Source organism: Homalodisca vitripennis, chromosome 6 (genome assembly GCF_021130785.1).
Source record: "Homalodisca vitripennis isolate AUS2020 chromosome 6, UT_GWSS_2.1, whole genome shotgun sequence".
NCBI classification, from domain to species: Eukaryota; Metazoa; Arthropoda; class Insecta; order Hemiptera; family Cicadellidae; genus Homalodisca; species Homalodisca vitripennis.
This window is the reverse complement of record NC_060212.1, coordinates 63,096,462-63,117,689: the sequence shown is the minus strand read 5'-3', so window position 1 is coordinate 63,117,689 and position 21,228 is coordinate 63,096,462. Positions and strand designations below refer to the sequence as shown.

Below are 21,228 nucleotides of genomic sequence, written 5' to 3'. Positions count from 1 at the left end.
ACACGCCTTATGTTTAATCATTTTGAAATTGACTAGCAAGAACCAATAAGAACTCTAAATGAAATATGCTAAAGGTTTCCTTATCAAATCTGCGACAATTACGTCGTCCTGGAGGACATTTGATGCATCCAGTGTCAGGCCAGTTTCCATTGATTACCATATCTGTAACTAATGTGCTCCGTGAAATTTCAAATGAAAAGTGTCTTTGTAATGTGCAGTTTTTTTCTACGTAAATATGTTTTCCTGAAGACCCTGCATCAAGTGTGGCAGTATTATGTACTCAGTGTCCAGTCTAGAACCTCTTTCTGGTTGTGTGCGCTTCTGCCATCTTTAGAGGTTTGTCAATTTTTGTTGATTTGTTAAATGTAAAAATGTAGGATTCTAGAATTAGAAAACTGTGAGGTTCACTGATTTTTCCTACCAGATCGTGATAAAATATAATGCAGACCATGGATTGTTTAGTAATTTAACCATTTCTTGATGTGTACAACATTAATTTGAGTAAACAATATATATATATATATATATATATATATATATATATATATATATATATATATATATATATATATATATACACACACATATTACATTGGCCTAAAGTATAGAGGTTTATTCATCACATAGTACATTCATTTTAACTAATTTTTTAGTTGCAATTGTGACCCAAAATGTGTAATTTTTTTATGTGTTGTTCATGTAGATATTAGATTGGATTGGTTCGGCCGATGTAACAGTAATCTTGGTTATATCAAATTTTCAAAAACGAATTATTCCTAGAACTCCCAATTTGGAAAGTTAATTTTTTATCGTTATGTTAGCAAATGTTGTTATGGTTGAGTTTATTTTAAAACTTGATGAGGTTCGTAGGCAGGTATTAGATGTTTCACTGTAGATTGCTGAATGAGGTTGTTATAAAACATGTGTCCATGTATTTTGACAACAATGAGTTGGCCTATCGTTTCTGTTTCAGTGTGTTTTTAATAGGCGTTTCCATTTGTGTGGCGAACATCTGTGTTTTTGTGTAGTGCCACTTGTGTATAGATCAAAGTAATGACGTCAGGAATGTAGCATAGTTTACAAAAGTGTAATTTTTTATCGGATCTATAATTGTGTTAAGCTTGTAAACGAGAAGTATCACAATTTTATTATTAATAGGTCTTAGATCATTTTTTTAATGTTCTGAAATACTAATGACAATATCTTACACTTTTCGTAATTAACAATATTTTTGTATCTCGCACGGCTTTAGTGATATTGAGATCACATCTAAAATGCCTTAGGGCATAAATCTGCTGTCTCCAAATTTACCTAATTCGTCCAACCAAGACCAAAGGACTTTTTAGAGGATTTTAGAATTCCTTTTATCGCTATGAGGTTTTATAATATTTTAATGGAATGATTTTTTTTGCTTGCTTTTCTTTTTACCATCCAATGATTTAAACATAATGCTCCAAAATAAATATATAGAAATTCAGGTAAAATTTCAACTATGTAGATCAGTTCATTGTCAAGATATCTTGCGGAAAGACAGTCAGATGGACAGACAGAGATGAAGTGTTTCCGGACTCCCCGAGATAGGCTTCGCTAACACTCAGCCAATAATCTACTGTATAATACTTCACATTACTGTTTTGACGTAAAACTGGAGGAGATATCCCACTCTTAATTCTATTTGTAGAAGTTATATAATGATAATTAATTAAAGCACTAACGAGAGTCTTGTTGAAACTAACAGGAAGTAATGAAGAATAAACTATAGGTGCAACGAATGCAATATTATCTTTATTTCATGTGGGCAATCCAGTTACTTTTTATACTGCGAAGTTGGCTTAACCTTTCATTTTCATGAGAGCTTACAGGAACCAACGATATGCTAATTAATTAACATATTTTAGTGTGGGTAGGCTACATGTTTTGATGTGCAGTTGACCTTCCCACACTCAGTCAGGGATTTAGAATTATTAATATTGTTGAAGTAATGAATATTCCATGAGAACAAACAAGGACTTAACGATGCACATGGAATAATGTGGTTGAGTTATTTTTGAGTATGTCACAGACCACTCGGGAACGATGACGCTCGGCCATAATTTAGCGTCGCCTGAAGACACAGACTGTACTCCCGGCCCAGGAAACAGCCACTGTTCACCAGTTGTTATCACCAAAAACTATTTTGAAATATTTTCTATTTTTTTGATGGCGTTAAACTGAATCAGTACGAATCCTAATGAGTATTCACGACCAGTACGTAGAGCATCATTCCGTATTTTCAAAATCTGAAAAAAAATAGCTAGTAACTGATTTCGTTAGGGTTAAAAAAAACCTTAATTACGTCTTCAAGTAGTAACTTATAAATCTCAATTTTTAGTATATCGTTCATATAAAAACATGCAACAATTACTGTGTTGGTTTTTTACTTTCTTTAAAAAAATGATGAGTTAAATTGGAGAAACCTTAAATTTTGAACAGAAGCCCATGTTTTCTCCACATTGTTCGGTAACACAATCCAAAAGCAAAAAAACATTTTGTTTTACTCGAATACGTAGGTAAATACTACCCAAACTACTAAAAACACTAAAACAAAATACTACCGAAAACTTGTTTTCGAGGTAATATAGGGGTTTATTTTAACACTCTCAGCCTCCTGTGGAACATTCATGGTAACGGTATTTAAACTTATTGTAGACCATCATAGACGCATGGGGCTGAGGGTTATACAGGGTGGAAAAAAAGTATGGAAACGCTTTCACTAATTTTGTATGGCTTCACTTATACAAATTAAATTTTGTACATCACCACTTGTATTAAGAACCTAGTTTTTGAGACCAGTGGGGACATTTTATCTTTTCAGGGGGACGGCCCGTGAGGAGTAGGACGAAAATCTTAAATGTAAGCATAGGCCGAGTTTGGTATAAAATTAAAGGTCTAGTAAAGAGAAACTCATTACCGCAAACCGCACTTAAAAAGGTTGACCCTATCCAGAGTACGGGCCGTATGAATTTCATGACAAAGAAATTTAGTAATTTTGTCTTGTGAAGTAACTATGTCGGTTATGTAAATTTGAAAAACAATTTCCAACAAAAAATTATTATTTTTACCTCTACATTTGTTGGATAACAGTAAATAGGGGTTTTGCTGTCTTGTCTTCAAGAAACTGAGAGTATTCAATAATACCACCGTAACTCCTTATCAACATGAGGTCAAGGTCCAGTCCCTCCAGCCCTTTTATCTCAGGCAAACATAAATTGGTTTAGGCAATACAAACAGTACTGTCACAGCAAAACTCCACAGTTTTGTATTTTTAATATCAGCTTGGTTTTTAGTCTACGTTATAATTTCGTCCACGTAAGATAAAGTTGAAAGTCTTCACTAGAAGGTACTGCGATAGTTATAAATTTTTTTACTTAAGTGTTTACATTTTATTTTACTAGTTTTAAAAGCAATGTCACTTAGTGAGTTTGAGAGAATCACGCTGCTTATGATGCGTGGGTATGGATATCTAGTTCGTCCCTATGAATAAACAGCGCATTTGTTTAATGACACTTTTCTTGATAGACCCCCAATTAGTAAGTCAACAGTGTTTAAGACAGTAAAAAGATTTGAAGAAACTAGAACAGTCAAAGATCACGAAAGAAGTGGCAGGCCTAAATCGGCAACAAATGAACAAAAATCTTTGGATGTACTCCAAACATTTGTTGAAAATCCCAGCACCTCGGCCAGAGTGGCTGCAGAAGATCTTGATATGAGCCATACCTCAGTGTTGAATGTTTTACACAAAAACAAGTATCACCCTTTTAAAGTAACCCAAGAACTTGCAGAGGATGATTTTGATCGAAGGACTGAATTTTTCGAAATAATGATGAGAAAGTGTGACGAAATTCAAAATTTTTAAGTTCGATCTTGTTTTCAGATGAAGCTACATTCTTTGTTAATGGACAAGTTAATAGGCATAATTGCCGTTACTGGGCCGACCATAATCCACACTGGATGATAGAAGGCCACACACAAAGGCCTCAGAAAGTGAATATGTGGGCTGGAATAATAAACAATAACATTGTAGGACCGTTTGTGATAGATGGAAATCTAACAGGCGAAATTTATTTCAATATGTTGACAAATAACATTTTGCCAGCAGTGCGTGCTCTTCTTGGGGCAAATTTTAATGCAGTATGGTTTCAGCAAGATGGAGCACTGCCCCATTACTATTTGCGGGTGCGCAATCTGTTAGATGAAGTGTTTCCTAACCGTTGGATTGGTCGCAGGGGTACCGTTGAGTGGCCGGCTAGGTCACCGGATCTTAATCCACTAGATTTCTTTTTGTGGGGCTTCTTAAAAGATAATGTGTATAAAACTAAACCAGCCAACATTGAGGAGCTGACAAATCGTTTATTAGAAGAAGGAAGAAGAATTACACCCGAGATGCTTCAAAATGTGACTGCAGTAGGTTTTTATAATTATAGACTAGCTCATTGCCAACAAGTGTTCGGAGAGCAGTTTGAGCACCTCATTTAAAAGGAATGGTTATTTTTTGTAATACATAGATAATTTTTAATTTAATTCTTTTGGATATTTGTGTTCCATAAAGTGTCATTTTCAGTCAGAGCAGTTTACTTGAGACTGTGAAATTGCGGAGAAATAATAATTAATCAAACGTTACTTATGAAATTCAAACGGCCCGTACTCTGTATAGGGTCAACCTTTTTAAGTGCGGTTTGCGGTAATGAGTTTCTCATTACTAGACCTTTAATTTTATACCAAACTCGGCCTATGCTTACATTTAAGATTTTCGTCCGACTCCTCACGGGCCGTCCCCCTGAAAAGATATAATGTCCCCACTGGTATCAAAAACTAGGTTCTTAATACAAGTGGTGATGTACAAAATTTAATTTGTATAAGTGAAGCCATACAAAATTAGTGAAAGCGTTTCCATACTTTTTTTCCACCCTGTATAACTTTATATATGAGGGGTATTAGAAAAGTAAGGTTCCCTATGCCGCCAAGACAGAATGCGATATGTTGGGAGAAATCTGGTAACACTGTCTTACTCATCAGCTGTCCCTCTCTCTATCCATACCATTCGCGCCTCGCTACGTCCAACAGTGCCGGCCTAGCTGCCTTCGAAGATGGAGCTCCCTATCGTTGTTACCGCCAGATGCAAAATTCGTGCTGTGATACGTTTTTTAAATGCAAAACAGATTTCACCTATTGCAATTCATTGTCAGTGAATCGAGGTTTATGGGGAAACATTAAGACACATTAAGAAAACTGAGACGCGCGGTCCAAAACCGCCGAAGAGGAAGCTTGTCCAGTGGTGTGAGACTTCTCCATGACAATGCTCGACCTCATGTCTCACGTCAAACTCAAGAACTGCTGACAAATTTTGGCTGGACTATTGTGCCCCATCCCTCCAACAGCCCAGACCTAGCCCCAAGTGATTATCACTTATTCCCAAAATTAAAGGAACATGGGTGGCTAACGCTTCAGTACCGATGATGAGTCAAGGAAGTCAAGGAAGAGTTTAGTCAATACCTCAAAGGATTGGCGGCAGAATTCTATAACATGGGGATAGAAATTTTTAAGCATCGTCTACAAAAGTGTTTGGACAGAAACGGTGATTATGTGGAAAAATAGCTTAACTTTTAAGTTTTAAATTGATGTATAACACTAAGTAGAAATATAGAGCTGTCTATTTAAAAAAACATGGGAACCTTATTTTTCTACTACCCCTCGTAGCAATACTGGACTTGCCAAGGACGTAGCCAGCGAGGGAGTTCAAGGGGTCCGGACACCCTTCCTCCTAAATTTTCAATTTTTCCATTACTTTTTTAGTAAACGATTGTTATTATTTAAATAATTCAGTATTACTAACATGTACTGCTGAAAGATCGTTCTCAACAAAGAAACGGGTCAAGAACTTTTTAAGGAACAAAATGGGGCCTAACTCTCTGTCCACTACGGGAAAATATCAGTTGTCTGGACCCCCCAGAATTTTTTTCTGGCTACGTTCTTGGGGCTAGCTAAAGTGCACAGAGTTAATATGGTGACGTTTCCAGACGTTTAGCGTGTGAGAAAGGCCTCCGAGGGGGGAGGGAGCTCCGTCAGGGACCTTCTTTAGCAAATCAAACTTTAATTGTGCTATTAATAATTAGATCTGCTAAGGTCAATCTTACCGGTAGTAAGGTGTTGACGCATCTATACATACACTCTACAATTCATTCGCTTTTAGATACTGGTAACATCTTTATGTATTTTTGAGAATTATATTGAGCCAAAATTAAATCCCAAAAGTTTAATACATACAGCGTACTAGACTTTGTTTATTTAATCAATTATAAATTTTCTCCATAATCTATCAAAGTTATTTTTGTATTAAGTAAATTATTATAATTGTTTTATTGCATATATCTGTTGCCTAGAAGCTGTGAATATGATAGAGTTGTGTTTCACGATATTTAATTTTCTTGTCGATTGATAGAAGGTGATGTGCAGAGTGGGGTCCGAAACGGTCCGAGTTGGAGAGATTTACAAAAAAAATTAATAATACTCCTTATTAAATCACAATTTTCAAATAATAATTTTGTATAGCATGATTTATTTTGCCACATACGAAGTAACCGTTATCTATTGTGTACTTATATTAATCTGTATGTTGATTTTTAAAAGACTAAGTAGTGTTATACAAATATTTTTATTTTAATGTTTTGTTATTTTTCATATTATTAATTATCAGTTAAAAATATCAAGATTTTTGCCCCTATGTGAGTTGTGTGTGCATGATGACTGTCAGAAAATTAAATATGTATTAAAATCATGAATAATTAATAGTTTCCCCGTGAGCCAGTTTGTGGTGCATGGGAATGTATGTTGTTGTATTGCTTATACATCTTTTTGGAACAAAGATGTTGTATACTGTGTTTGAATCTAACTCAGTTTGCTCAGTCTTGTTATGACAGGTGTCTTGTTTGTTTGTTTCAAGCGAATAATTTCTGACAGAACTCAAGTTTCCTGTAACTCGTACGCAGGTGCGGCTGATGACAGTGACAGTGACAGTGACATAACCGGGACAGTGAACAGTGATCACGCGTCACGCGTCACGCAGGTGTCAATCTTGGAATCTTCGCTCGGCGTAGTCCGCAGTCTGCAGCAGAGTGAAACATGGCTATACTTCTCATCCTCGGCCTGGCCGTCCTGGCGGTCCTTCGTCCTTCAACGTCCAGTGATGTGAGGCATTTCCATTTCTCTTTAATTAGCTGAGTTATTAGAAAGATAGTTAATGTATAAAAGTCATTAACGATGAATATTAACTAGTTAGGAAGTTGAATACTAACGTCTGAATAAAACATCCTGGTTACAAAAATGTCACAAAGTTTATGTTACCACACTCATTTAAACTGCCGAAAAATAACTTAAGACAGTGTTATTTCTATACAACATTGTATGATAAAGTGGCTGTCTGGTATATTTTGTGTGTAGCATTTATGTCCAATTTATCTCATGTAGAACTATCAAGTTCAGTTTTTTTGGTGAAGATACCTATTTTGTAACACAAAATACAAAGTAGGGCCTTGGTGCCTCAAATAGCAATCCACTTGTACGTGTTTAGATGTGTCCTTCATTTTATTCCTAGAAAGATGGTCCTATTTTATATTAAGGTGTAAGTAAACAAAAATGCTATTAGATGTGTTTTTGGACTTAAATAACAGTTATTCAAAGTTTCTTACCTTTTTGAACTCCACAAAACGATAAAGTATGTGTCACTTATTTTCAGTTATAGTCCATCAGTTTTAGAATAACATGACACACTATCCGACGATTAACTTCCTTTTCTATTGTGTCTAGTAATTGTCACATCATTATGAGAAACCGCGCACATAGTAGTTACAAAACCATTAGTACGTAATCCATATTTATGTCCGTTCCTTTTTTTTTGTTTTTATTTTATACTTTTTGTTTATTATTGTTATGTAATTTTTGTTACGCATATTTATTTCAATACTAATGATAAATGATAATGTTAACGTTTTCTCGGAAAAATCCTAATGTAAATACTACGAATAAATAAATGTATTGTTGTTCGTAAATCGTCATTGTTTACGACATCATTTACTGTACATTACGACCGTTAAAAACATATCTACAATATTTACGGACCTATCTTTATAATCTAGATATCAACATGTTTTTAATTGGATGTAGCAACATTTATTATTCTTTAAAAGTTTTGTTTTAAGTTATTAGTTTACAAGCAGTATTTATTATTAATGGTATTGAGCTTTAAACGCTTCAACCATCTACCATCTTTAAAAGAAATATGAAAATAAAATATTAATTTTTCTCTCGATTTGAGACTGCAAGATAAGTACTGTACCAAATTTCAGTTTTAGACCTATATCTTTACTAGTTTCAATAATAAAAAAAATTAAAAACACATACAGACAGATCGAAGATAAACGAAAAGAGATATGCCATTGGTTGTATATAGTTTTTAGCTCCTCTTAGTCTATGGAATAATATCTTAAGGTACATAATAATGTATACAGGGTGTTTAGAAAATTGTGTCACAAACTTCTGTGGCTCATAGTATTCATCATTTTAAACAATAAATGTCGTATTAACATAGCTCGAGAAATGCACTAACTGCCACTTTGGACTTTTCATAAGGAAATTATTATTTTTAAAACTAGTAAAGCTACAATTACCAAATCTTTCACATACGTGTTACACATGAAGAATACAATTACAATCCAAGGGTACTTTGTTCAAAGAACTCCGTCAACGCATAAAAGAGTACGACCACCTATAAGGTATGCTTGCACAACCCGGGAGAAACAAACATGTCATAACAGCTGATGCCTGTCAACTGACAAAATCTTTGTTACTTCCGGCTTGTGCAAACATACCTTTAAAGTAGTCATGTATGCTTTGTTTTGCGTTGGTGAATTTAGTTGAAAAAGTGCCGTTGGAATTTCAATGAATATTGCAAAATAGTTTGCATCTTGTAAATTTTGTATAATTTAAAAGTAGTTTTTTTTACTATAACAAGTTTCAAAAGGCGCCATTTTTTAATATTAAGGAAAATGACATAATTGTTTTATCGTTCCCCTTTATGTCAATGGTACCTATGTGTAAAGCGTTGTGTCTGTAGCTGTATTATTTGTAGACATAATATGTTATACAAAAACAAAATGGCGGCTAGCTGTTAAACGATACATTTCTCAACTTGTGTTTACAGAACATTTTTGTTTGAAATGATGAATACTATCAGCCACAGAAGTTTGTGACACCCTTTTCTAAACACCCTGTATATTATAAACGTAATAAATAATTGTAATAGTTCTCTCTGTTACAAAAATAACCATACAATCAATCATTGATCGCAATCGCAAAATATAATTCAGTTACAATTTTGCCATTTTGCTGACATAAAATATTTCATTAACCCGGTTCTTATTCATTCCCTTATTTCTCACCTCTAGATTCGGGATCAGCCAATCATATGGTCTCCCAGTTGTATATACATTGTATAACGTTACTCTTTATACAACAGACTATTTAAGTCAAGAAAATATCTGACTATAATTTAAGTTTTTCTCAATTTTCTATATAAAATGTAGTGCAAGTCAAATCTAACACCTTTATTGCAATGTCCAAGTACTAGGGCCGGCAGTAACTTCACAATTCAATCGGCGTTTAAAAAATTTAAACTGTGTGCGCCATTGCAGCCTAGTGCCGATATTTTATGCTTCCTTTCCCAGTTATTATTGTCAAATTAATGATATCTATAAACAAAACAAATAATAATATGAGAAAATACATGCGACTGAAATAATCCACAGATACCGTACCAGTTTCAAGTAATTTCATCCTTAATGTTTGACAAAATCCATAAATCTTAAATACCGTATCAAAATCGTTATAGAAAACAATTAAATCTTAATTTCAAACAATACCAGATACGTTTGGAAGATTTGTGTTAGCACCTTCTGTTTTAAACACTGTATCCAACACCCTCAGTGCTAGTGCTAAGATGCGACAAAATGCGAAACTCTAGTACAAAAATACTGAAATAAGGCTAAAATGTTAATTGTTTTATTTGTAAAATTGTGAAAACCCTCTTATCACTGTTTTAAGTTCGTGATAACTTCACGTCTCACGAATATTTTGATATCCAATAAGATACGTTAATTTATTGTTGATTGTCAATACATAGAAGAATGTAGACAATACCATCAATATGTAGAAGAATGGTAGACAAAGCTTATTACAATATTAGAAAATTAGAATGAATAACTTACAGGACTAAGTCATTCCCCGTACATGTAACTTCAGCCTGTATGATATCACACTTTTCCCAGTAAAGGATCGATTAGTACAACAGTCTTCAAACAATGTTACACACAGAAAAACTATACATCGCTATACTAATACTTCCTTACGGGTGATGTGCAGATTCACCAGCAACACGACTACACGACACCAAATAACTTTTGCTAGGATGGTCGTGGAGATATTTTGTTCGTGCCATTGTGTATCTTTTGGATTTACCGTTCAAATGATTTGTCGCAAGGGGTTGTAATTTGAAAATTTAAATTTAATTTGTGACCCTCTCTAACCTGATCCTTTGAAAAATGAGGGGGGGGATATTTTACCCTCCAAAAGTCTAAAAAAGTATTTTAATAGATATGGTGAAGGTTTTACATCGATATCTCAATCCGTTTGGAGTATAACCAGGCGTACCAGGACTTAATTTACACCCTATATAATTAATATGCATCCAAATTGTTTTTAGTTTTTGTAAAGTATATACATTTAAATATTTAAAGCATTAAGTACCCTAAATTTCAGATTTTTCCATAATAATTATTCAGTATAGGATGTTGGAGTGGAAGTTGTTTAAGGTTAGAAACAGGAGGGCAGTGTTGTAAGAGTCAAGGGGAATCAAACTGGGAGTGTAATAATGAAATACAGTTCTGAGGTAAAGAATATGATTAAAGGGTATGATATTTATGATGTATGAGTGATGGACATACTGTAACATACTGGAGGTGTTAGCAGCCCAATCATGTTGCAAAATTTTCCATTGGTTTGGACGACAGCTTTCCTGCAAGAACTGAGGGAAGGAAAACGAAAATTGTTACAAGGTAGGAAAGGTTATAATGAGAGACTTGTTACTAGGTGGAGGAAATGTTACGTCTTTGCAACATTTGTGGAACATATCAAGAAAGTGTGGATAATGATATTTAGAATAGGAAATGTTTCATTAGTATAGGAAGAGGAAACAGGCGTTGAAAGGATGGCCATAGTGTGACAAGAGCTCGGATATGGCATACTTTTAGTGCAGAAGCCCTATTTATGGAGAGGAGACGTGAGTGAGTGAAGATGGCGAGGTTTTGCTGGATGCTGTGGAAAGACAAATTTTGGCATCGGTAAGAGAGCTAAGTGAGATCATTGAGGAATGTACGAGGAGCGTCATGATCACCTAGTCCTATTCTATCCATTTGAATAGAACCTCAAAGAGATGTGACCAGATTCTGAGTTTGGTTAGCGTGTAATATCGATTGAGACATGACCATCAGGGCGGGTTTTGAGGGTAGAAGACTTAGTTAGGGAGGGAGGTGAAAAAAATGGAATGATGGGAGAGGATTTTTAACGCGTAACTAAGAATGTAACTATCTTGATCTTTATCAGAATTTATGTGAGTTTAGCTCCAGTTAACCTTCCCCTTACGTGCAGCATCTGAAATCTGATGCTGTTGCAGACTTGACTCCTGAAATCTGGAGTCATGTTCGTCTGAAAGTGCGCGCAATTGTGCACCTGATGAGACAATAAGAATGTCTCTCAGAAAATATACTATTAAATTATTTACACTATTAAAAAAATACAATATTAGTTAATTACACTTTTTTTGTAGTTTGGTTGTTTCTGATGTTGAAACGATACAGGGGGGGGGTCGACTTTTTTTGGATCCCTTTAGTCGAACATGACACCAGATTTCAGGAGTTGTCTGCAACAGCATCAGATGTCAAATGCCGCACGTAAGAGGAAGGTGAACTGGAGCTAAACTCCATATTCACATCGAATCAGCCCTTCCCACCATAGCTCCTTTAGTCTTGATGTCTGGATAGGATGGACGTCCCGTTTAGTTGATGTTGTCCAGTTTTGTATCAATGCGACAATGCTCTACTATATTTCCTCACCTCCCTTCCGCGAGCCAAAGGCAACTTTAAAATAAAAAAGTTGCAATTACATACATCCTTCTTACAGCTAACATCGATTTTGGTGGACATTGCGCAGCGCAGGTACTTCATATAGTTGCCGACATTGTAAGGGTTAACATCTAGATAGAAACTAAATAATGAAGCTTTTACGTTTTACTACATTAAAAGTATTTCAGTTAAAACTCTTAAATAAGGTTATGCTGTGAAGGTGGTAACATAACTGGTGCCCCACGAAGAGGTTTAACGTTTAATTTTATATTATTTGCCCATTTATGCACCGAACATGTTCAAGCTCTATACAAATTAATAAAATAGGTTTAAAAATATTCTGTGAAAATTTCAGCTCTCTAGCAATTGTTAAAACAAAATATATTCTCTGTATATTCTTAATATACGCCAAATTAACATTTTTCTATGTTACAGCCAGACCCGACGATACCAACGCATGTGAACCTCGTGTTCATGGGATTCGAGAATGCTGTGGCTTACAAGCAGATGATGGATGGTGTTCCGAATATGTACAACGACTTAGAAGCGTACAAGAAGGGATTTGAAGAGTTCAAGACCAGTGGGACGATCACGCAAGCCGTCGGGACGGAAGACTCTAACTTCAGGAAGTTCCAGAAGTTCATCACCAGGTACAGCCGCATGTACAACAACTTGGAAGAGTTTGAGATTCGCTACGGCCTGTTCTCAAATATAGCGAACAAGTTCAAGAACTACAACTACGGGGATGATTTGGTTGGCATTAACCTTCTCTCCGACAGAACACGTAAGTGTCTGCATACATCGAAGTGTAATTTTTATACTTATTCTGAAATATAAGTTGCCCGCGGCTTCCCACTCAATTTCGTAGGCTTCACACGTGTATGAGTAATTCTGGTTCGAGTAATTATATTTCCGACGCCAATGCTCAGTTTGCCTTGGTGTCACGATGAAGAAACGACGGACGTCCAAAAATTGTTTATTTTTGGTAATTTCAATTTATTCCGATCTTAGTATTTTTTTGTACTATAATTGATTTTTTCTTCTTTCCCTAGTCAAGGAAAAATATTTATACATACACAGGTCTGATAAGCCTATTTATGTCAAAATACCACTAAGGTTTATACCATTCTTTAAATTTGTAATGAATGTTAGACAGTAACTTTGTCTTTTATATCTGCATTAATTAATATTTTGCTAAAATGTACAGTTTTTACTAAATATTATATTTTTACTAATACTTTTAATTTTACTATCGGGATATTTTCTTACTGTGTGCTCAACAGCGGTTGTAGAAATGGTTACTATGAGAAGTTCTGTTACTATCAAGCTAACTCTATGCTTTCAATACTATAAATGTAATTAATTGAAAATTGCTCTTAAATAAATTAAACATAGACTAATGGCTGTGCTGTCATAAAACAACGCTTACACAGAACAGTTGATTACATTAATTTAGCAAACTCTTTCAATCTATAGAATTATATGAAAATACTCGTATTTCCTTTTTATCTTACAATATATTTATAGGGCGGAAATGAGTCCGACAAATCAGAGATCGTTATAATCGGTACAGCCGTTCTTGAGTTATAAGTTATATAAATAACCAGACTTTGTTTTATGTACATAGATTAGTAGAGTATATGACTTATAGTTTGGAATTTCTCTATTTAAAAAAAATACAATGTTATATCTTGACCCATATTCAAAAACTTCAGAACAAAATATTTACACCTCTTGCCATCATCTTAGGTGAGATATCCTTTATTCCTTAGCACGTTAGGAATTTTCCAAAGTACAATTTTGACACTTTCACCCTGTGGTGCCAAACTTCATTGCTCATGATATTGATACTATTTATGTTTCATATATAAACGGGATAGTTATGATACCTATTCCAACATTTTATAGACATATATACGAATACATGAATTGTCGGCCTAATTGGCCATTTATGCCATTTTACGAAGAAAAAACGTGATCGTAAAATCCCTTACTGAGCCTATCGGCCAATTATAAATTACGTATATACAACAGTGTTATTTAGGTTTGTAACGTTGGCAATCCTGTACCCTGCTGTCAACGTTTGTTGTGCTTGGCGCTTCGTTTTAACCTCTCCAGTGTTTATATAAAGTTCTGTTCTTTGCGTTTGAAGTATTTTTCTCATTTGCGTTCATAAAAAAATCATGAGTTGCACTCGTTTAGTGACAATGACAATGTGTCTGTTGGTTCGTACTTTACACCTCCAGCCAGTGACCTTATTCCTTACCTTATTCTGTTGAGGAAAATTGTAGTGACAACACATCTTTCGAGCATGGCCTTGTCGAACATTCCTACTTTCAACATTATGGATTCGGAGGAAATAAAAATCTTCACTATGGACCTAGAATCCTTCACAGGATGTAATCGTTGATTTAGCCAACTTGCCGCTGCACCATCAACCTTGGGCCAAAACAGAAACTTTCATGCATTACACATTGATGATACCATTAGTCCTATTACAAATTTAAATAATCCTTCTGATGATTTAAACAACCATTCTGTTGATGCAAATACCCCTACTGATCATGATATGCAGAATGCCAATGAAGATACTTCTTTGGATCCTTGAAATAGAAAGTAATAGAAACAGATCCAAGAAAAGACATGAACTTGATAAAACTTAGGGGCCACTTGTAGGCCTCCAAAAAGATTTCCCCGCTACTAGAACCCTAAAATTCAAGATTAATTTGCCAGATAACAGTAGATTATGAATCGATAACTTATTTGTCCCCGGTGAAGTAAATTGACGATGAGTATTTGTCCCCGATGATTGACTAAATGATTAGGTACCGAGACTAATCGCAATTTTGAGCAAACATTGTGTAACAGACGTTTCGGTTGAAGTAGCAGGATGCGAAATTTTATACCTATTGACAGAAATGAAATTAGAAAAGTTTAGGGGCTTGTGTTTTGGATGGGATTGGTGAAATATCCCAAAGTCTAGGATTATTGAAGCAATAAAGTGTTATTTAAAAATCAAGTTGCTCCTAATGTCGTGAGTAGCAACAGATGCCAAATGCTGTTGCGTTTCTGGCATTTTAACGACAATGAGAATGTTGGAAATTCTGGTAGACTAGCTAAGGTTGACAACCTCATTCAGATACTGAATTTTGCTTATAGTAGGTTGAAAACAGCAGAGAATTATTTTGTCACAGATGAATCTATGGTATCCATTTAGAAAACTATTGTTCTTCAGGCAATATTTTCCAAAACGCCGATAACTATGGAATTAAATTATGTATACTATGTAACCAGTCACGCTATTCATACGAAGTTAAAATATACTCCTATAAAGGATCTTAGTCCGGTCAATTTAGCCAAAAAATAGGGATAACTTTGCATTAACTCCCACAAAGCTGAAAATTTGCATAGATGTTAGGGACACCATTGTTATGAAATTGTGAAAAGTGGGAAATTACTCAGAAATTAGGGCAATTAACAGTGTTCGTTTTCCTGTTAATTATCATGATATTATCAATCAAGATTGGAACGAAAAAAACCTAAAGGCAAAGAAGAGCAATTGAAGGTCCTATCAACTGCGGCAGCAATTATTCGGGAAGATAATCAATCGGTTCAATCATATACAGTTTTACATGCTATGACTGGCTGTGATACAACATCAGCAATGTTTCGAAGGAGTAAAACAACAATTTTTTAATTGTTTGAAAAAGAAAATTTTATTACTTGTGCACAAGCTTTCAAAGATATCAACTCTTCACCAGAAACTCGCTTTCTTCGGTCTGTATATGGAGCTCTAAAATTTACTTCCATAGACAAATTACGTTACTTATCTTTTGCAAAACAAACACGTAATAAAAAACGTGTGCAATTAGCCAGCCTTCCTCCAACCGCGGATTCCGCTCACCAAAAGATTTATCGTGTATATTACTAGGTTCAGGTGTGTGGCTTGGTAATCAACTAGACCCAGAAAAATGGGGTTGGAAGCATATCCCACACGCTTCTTCCACCTGAACCAGAAAACCTCCTTAATTCTGTTGTTTGGAACTGCAAAAAAGGGTGTAACTTAAGATGCGGCCGCAAAAAAGTAGACTTATTTTGTTCACTAGCGTGCACCACTCGTCAAGGCCAATCGTGTTCAAATGTTGCATCTCCAACAGAAGAAGGATTTTACATGAACGACGAAACAACTGATGTATCGCTGTTAGTACAATTTACGTCTACTTAAGAAGATGAGGAAGAAGGAGAAAATAGAGAGAGAGAGAGAAGATGGAGGGGAAGAAGAGAAAATAACTAATGACGATGATGATGAATAAAATATGTTTATAATCAAATATAATGGTGTCCCTAACATCTATGCAAATTTTCAGCTTTCTGGGAATTTTTGCAAGGGTCAATGTCTAAATTGACCGGACTATCTAACCTAACTCCTGAACGTTGCATGGATAGCTGTATAGTTTTAGAAGCATTGTGCTCACATATTCATTCACTCAGGAACAACAGTTTACGTTGACAACTATTACAATTCAGTTGAGTTGGCCCAGGAACTTCTAAATAATCCCACTAATCTGCTCGGTACCTTAAGAGCTGACCAAGCTGGCGTACCTAAGAATCTCGTCTTTTCTGACAAACTCAACAGAGGAGAAATAGTATTTGCAGAAAATAAAGACGGCACTGTTATTACAAGATGGCAAGTCCTCGTGCTATCTAGAAACGCACGGTTGATACGGTCGACACTGGAAAGAAAAACAGAAAGGGAAATCCCATCCTTAAGCCGATAGTTGTAGAAAGCTACAATAAACTTAAGTCCGACATGGATCTAGAAGACCAAATATTCTCTTCGTACAGTACCGCAGTTCGGAAGACCCTCCGATGGTATCAAGGGTAGCGGAACATTTGTTGTTTGGCATCAACTCATGAACAAAACCTTACCTTAGGACAAGAATTACTTTCCATTACGAATTTCAAGTTAGAAATCTGCATGAACCTGATAGAGTTTTGGGATTATCCGGAAGCCACTACTCTCCTGGGACCTAAAAGCTACATTACTAGAAAGAACAGACTTGACTTACTGTGAAAATTATTTATTATTATGACGACCAGGTCTTGCATTCTGCCTCCCGAAAGGAAACGGTGACGGCGAGAAGGACGCTCAGCCCCCCCCCCCTATCTACTATTTGTTATTAAGCTATACAAAAAGCTAGATAGTAACTTTGTCTTTTATACTTGTAATACAATACAGACCAAACACCGCATACTTAATATTTGCTCAAATGTACAGTTAGAAGTATTTTTCTACTAAATCTTTTATTTGATATATCTGGATAATTTTTTACTCTGCGCTCAACAGCGGTTGCAGAAAAAGTTAAAATAAGAAGTGTTGTTACTCTATCAAGGTTACTCAGTGTTTTTACACTATAAAATGTAAACAAATTGAAAATAGTGGTCAATTAATTAAACATACTGTATGGTTGTTGTATCACAAAACAACGTTTACACTTAACAGTTGATTACATTTAGCAGGCTCTTTCAATTAACGAGATATGTTTTCTGTTATCTAATGTTAGAAACCAATTTGAAATTTTCGCAACTATGGAGATTAGGTACATTTATTTTACGAGTAGGATCTTCTGTTCCAAATCCAATCTTAATTTGAAAACACTAAGCTATAAAAGCATCAAAACAACATAAAAGTCCACACAAAATAAGTTACACTAAAACGCGCTTGGAGGAGGAAATCCTGAACAATTGAACATCCATATTATGTTAATCTTGCGTAGTCTATGGCGAGGACGTAGCCAGCGAGAAGGTCAAAGGGGTCCGGAACCCCCAAATTTCCAATTTTTGTTCAATTACTTTTTTAGCAAACGATTATTACTATTTTAATTTTTCGCTATGACAGAAATTTACTTTTGAAAGATTGTTCTCAACATTGAAATGTGTCACGAACTTTGCAAGGAACAAAATGGGGAATGAGCTGCTGACTGCACTTGCCTCATCACTGAAAAAATATCAGTCGATTTAACCCCCCAAATGTTTTCCTAGCTACGTTACTGGTCTATGGTTGACTCCAAATGCTTAAGGTTAACTAAAACTACAATAGTGATACGTGATAGGTGTAGAGGGGAAATATGCAGCTCAGCGTTAAACAAGCCTACCATCTTCCAGGTACAAAAGAATTTCCTTTAACAAAGTATCAATAGCTATTCTGTTCACTGCCAGTTCAATATATGCGTATATTAAGTCCTCGCTTCCACTTATATTTTTCTTGTTGTTTATAAACACAAAAACATTGTTTTATCTTCTCTTATCTGTGATGTTCAAATTTACGCTGAAAGTATTGATAAGGCCTCTCTTTCGTTAGGAAGAGTTGCAGCCAGTTAATTATACTATCAATCTCTGTTTTTACTGTAATATGACTGAAGTCAATTCATACCTCATTAACGTGTAGTAGATACGTTTACTTGTGAAATTAATACCTCTTTCTTCTTTAATTCATTTGATAACTGTACAATGAAGAGAAACTATAGTATACATTATGATATTTGGTGATATGATGAATGTCCAACTGATTTTACATATTTTCCAAGCACGTAACTAATGATTTTTCAACAACTAAAGGGGATCAGGTCTTTTGGTTAGAATAGACCTAAAAAAGGGAGCCAATTCTTCCTCATCTTTATCGTCCTGTAGCTAGCTAGCTTTTTTTCTTTTTTTTACATAATCTTGTTATATTATCGAAAATTTTGTCTATGAGTTCGGGGTATAACTTTAGCAAGAGAGAGAGAATTTTATTTTGTTTAATGCTTTGGGTTCAGTGGTCTTTTAATCTAACTACTGCATTAAAAGTATTGTAAAAGCTTGGATTTTTACAGTGGCTTTGAAAAGTTTGTTCGGGGTGTGGAAGTAAGATGTGAAATATCAGGCGATTTGAATCTGAATTCATCTATACAAAAGACTTCACTTTGCATGTTTTGCTTAGCTTAATATAAGTGGACATTGGCAAAGCCTCTTCATCCACCACCACCTGAGAGGCAAAGGGTTGAAATGAAATGGAGTTTGTAAATGTTATCATCTGCATCTTAAACATGCAACAGCTGTTTCAACGTAAATGTTGTTTAAAAACCTAATATGTATAAATTATTTCTGTTATAAATATTTTACTTAAACTATTATCAGTGTTTTATTTATAATTTTAATAGTAACGAAAAGATATTGATGATTAAATTGTAGCTGTTAAGCAGAGCTTCCATAAACTTATATTCATTATCACTACCTAATACTAGAAATCGATTACAGACATTATCATTTATTTGGTTCTTTTTATACATTATTGTCACTTTTCAATGAATAACTAACATGAGTAAATTTGTTTTTAGTTTCAGAGAAGAGAGCGTTCTTTGGATGAAGATTAAGAAGTACTAAATATTTGCTCTGGTTTTGATTAAATCATTCATGGTGTATTTGATGAGTTCTTTCATCTCCCTTATATCTGTTACATTTTGAATTTAAGCGCTAAAATATTATGTAAATTTGGAGTAGTTTATTTTGTGAAATTAAACCCTCTAGCCTTCTAAGTAATTTTGAGATCATCTCAGGCAATTCTGCTTGTATAACCACCTGGCTTTTAGCAGCTACCAGCCTACAGGAACTCACACATTTGGAAGCTCAAGGCTCTGGAAGTGTCCTTGTTTGTGGAAATTCCCTACTTCTGAAAGCACTAAGATTGCAGCCTCTAGAAGTCCAAACATCTGCAAGCTATCGGCTTCTTTCAGATACCAACCTTTAGGGGTTTCAAGGCTATTAAAGATCATGGTTTAAGGAAATTCCCTCCGGCTCCGGCCTGTAGGAGATACCAAACTCTGAGAACTCTGAGGTTCTGAAAGCTTCCAGTCACTATGTGTATTTCCAAACTGTGAGTTTCGTGGATTTGGAAAAGCCTATTCTTTGGAATTTATGGAAATCTTGGATTTTGGAAACGCCTATTCTTGGGAAGCTCTGGAAATGTGAAAGGTTCCATCTTCTACTACCCTCCAAAGAATATGGATAAAGGTATAATTTTTCCTCCTCTTTTAGACATACCTTATGTAGAACTTGTGGCCAGTATTACAGAACTAACGCGAAGACAGCTTAGTATTATTCTGTAAAGACTGAAAATATGCACAGTGACTGAAGTTTTAAGAAAATATTCCCAAGAGTATCAATAGATTTTGCATAACTTTACAAATGGCATTGTCTTTATAATGTAACTGTTTCGTAAAGAACTAGATCAAATTAAAACCTAAAATAAATTAATCTCAGTTCTGACCACAATAATCTCTTAAGAAAGGTTTTTAACAAATTCTCATTTAGTTTTTTCCTTAATGTTGCCCTGTTTTGTAGATTACTAGATAGGGTGCAGTAACTTATTTTCTGCCCAACATTTCGAAACAGTATAATAATTCTAACTAAATAAAAGGATACCACCTTATATCACTTGTGGTCTCTCAAAGTAAAAAAAAAAAAAACAATACAACAAAAACAACAAGTTTATTATAGTTATATTTTCCTCCCATATAATTTGATCAAATTCATATAATTGAGTGGAACTATCAATTTCATTACTACACATTAAATATAACAAACAAATAACAAATTCACAAATTAGTATAAATACAGTGTTGTGAATAAAATTTCACCTTACTCGTTATCCTCATCTCTTCATTATCTTGACTGTTGATCTGGAAGTAATAACATCCCTAATTGCCAGTAAAAGTTCATGAGTTTTCATTTCTTAGAAATCCACACAAAGATGAGAAAAAAGGTCATCCAAGGAGTATCCAGATGAAATCCTGGCTTTGTAGATGTTCCAAAATAGTTTAATAAGTAATTTGTCAAAAGCAAAATAAGCAAAAATATTTAGTTTACCATTGTTCGATATAAGAAGAAAATGACAATGGTATGAAAAATTTAATCAAAACTAAAATTTGTATTAGCTTAGCAAAAATGGAAAATATGATTTGTTTATGGGTTTTTTTATACA

At 34.7% G+C, this 21,228-nt stretch overlaps 1 protein-coding gene across 2 annotated transcripts; it reads left to right on the top strand.

Annotated features, from left to right (window-relative positions):
• Positions 1-260: 260 nt before the first annotated feature.
• On the top strand, positions 261-19,669 carry LOC124364389. Of its 2 annotated transcripts, none has more exons than XM_046819822.1 (4): positions 261-336; positions 6,997-7,224; positions 12,645-12,993; positions 19,586-19,669. In XM_046819822.1, the coding sequence occupies exons 2-4, from the start codon at positions 7,159-7,161 to the stop codon at positions 19,612-19,614; spliced, it is 444 nt and encodes a 147-aa protein (XP_046675778.1). In that variant the 5' UTR covers positions 261-336; positions 6,997-7,158; the 3' UTR covers positions 19,615-19,669. The 2 variants fall into 2 exon arrangements, with proteins under 2 accessions (XP_046675778.1, XP_046675779.1); XM_046819823.1 differs by having other exon boundaries at positions 321-336; positions 7,026-7,224.
• The last annotated feature ends 1,559 nt before the right edge of the window (positions 19,670-21,228 follow it).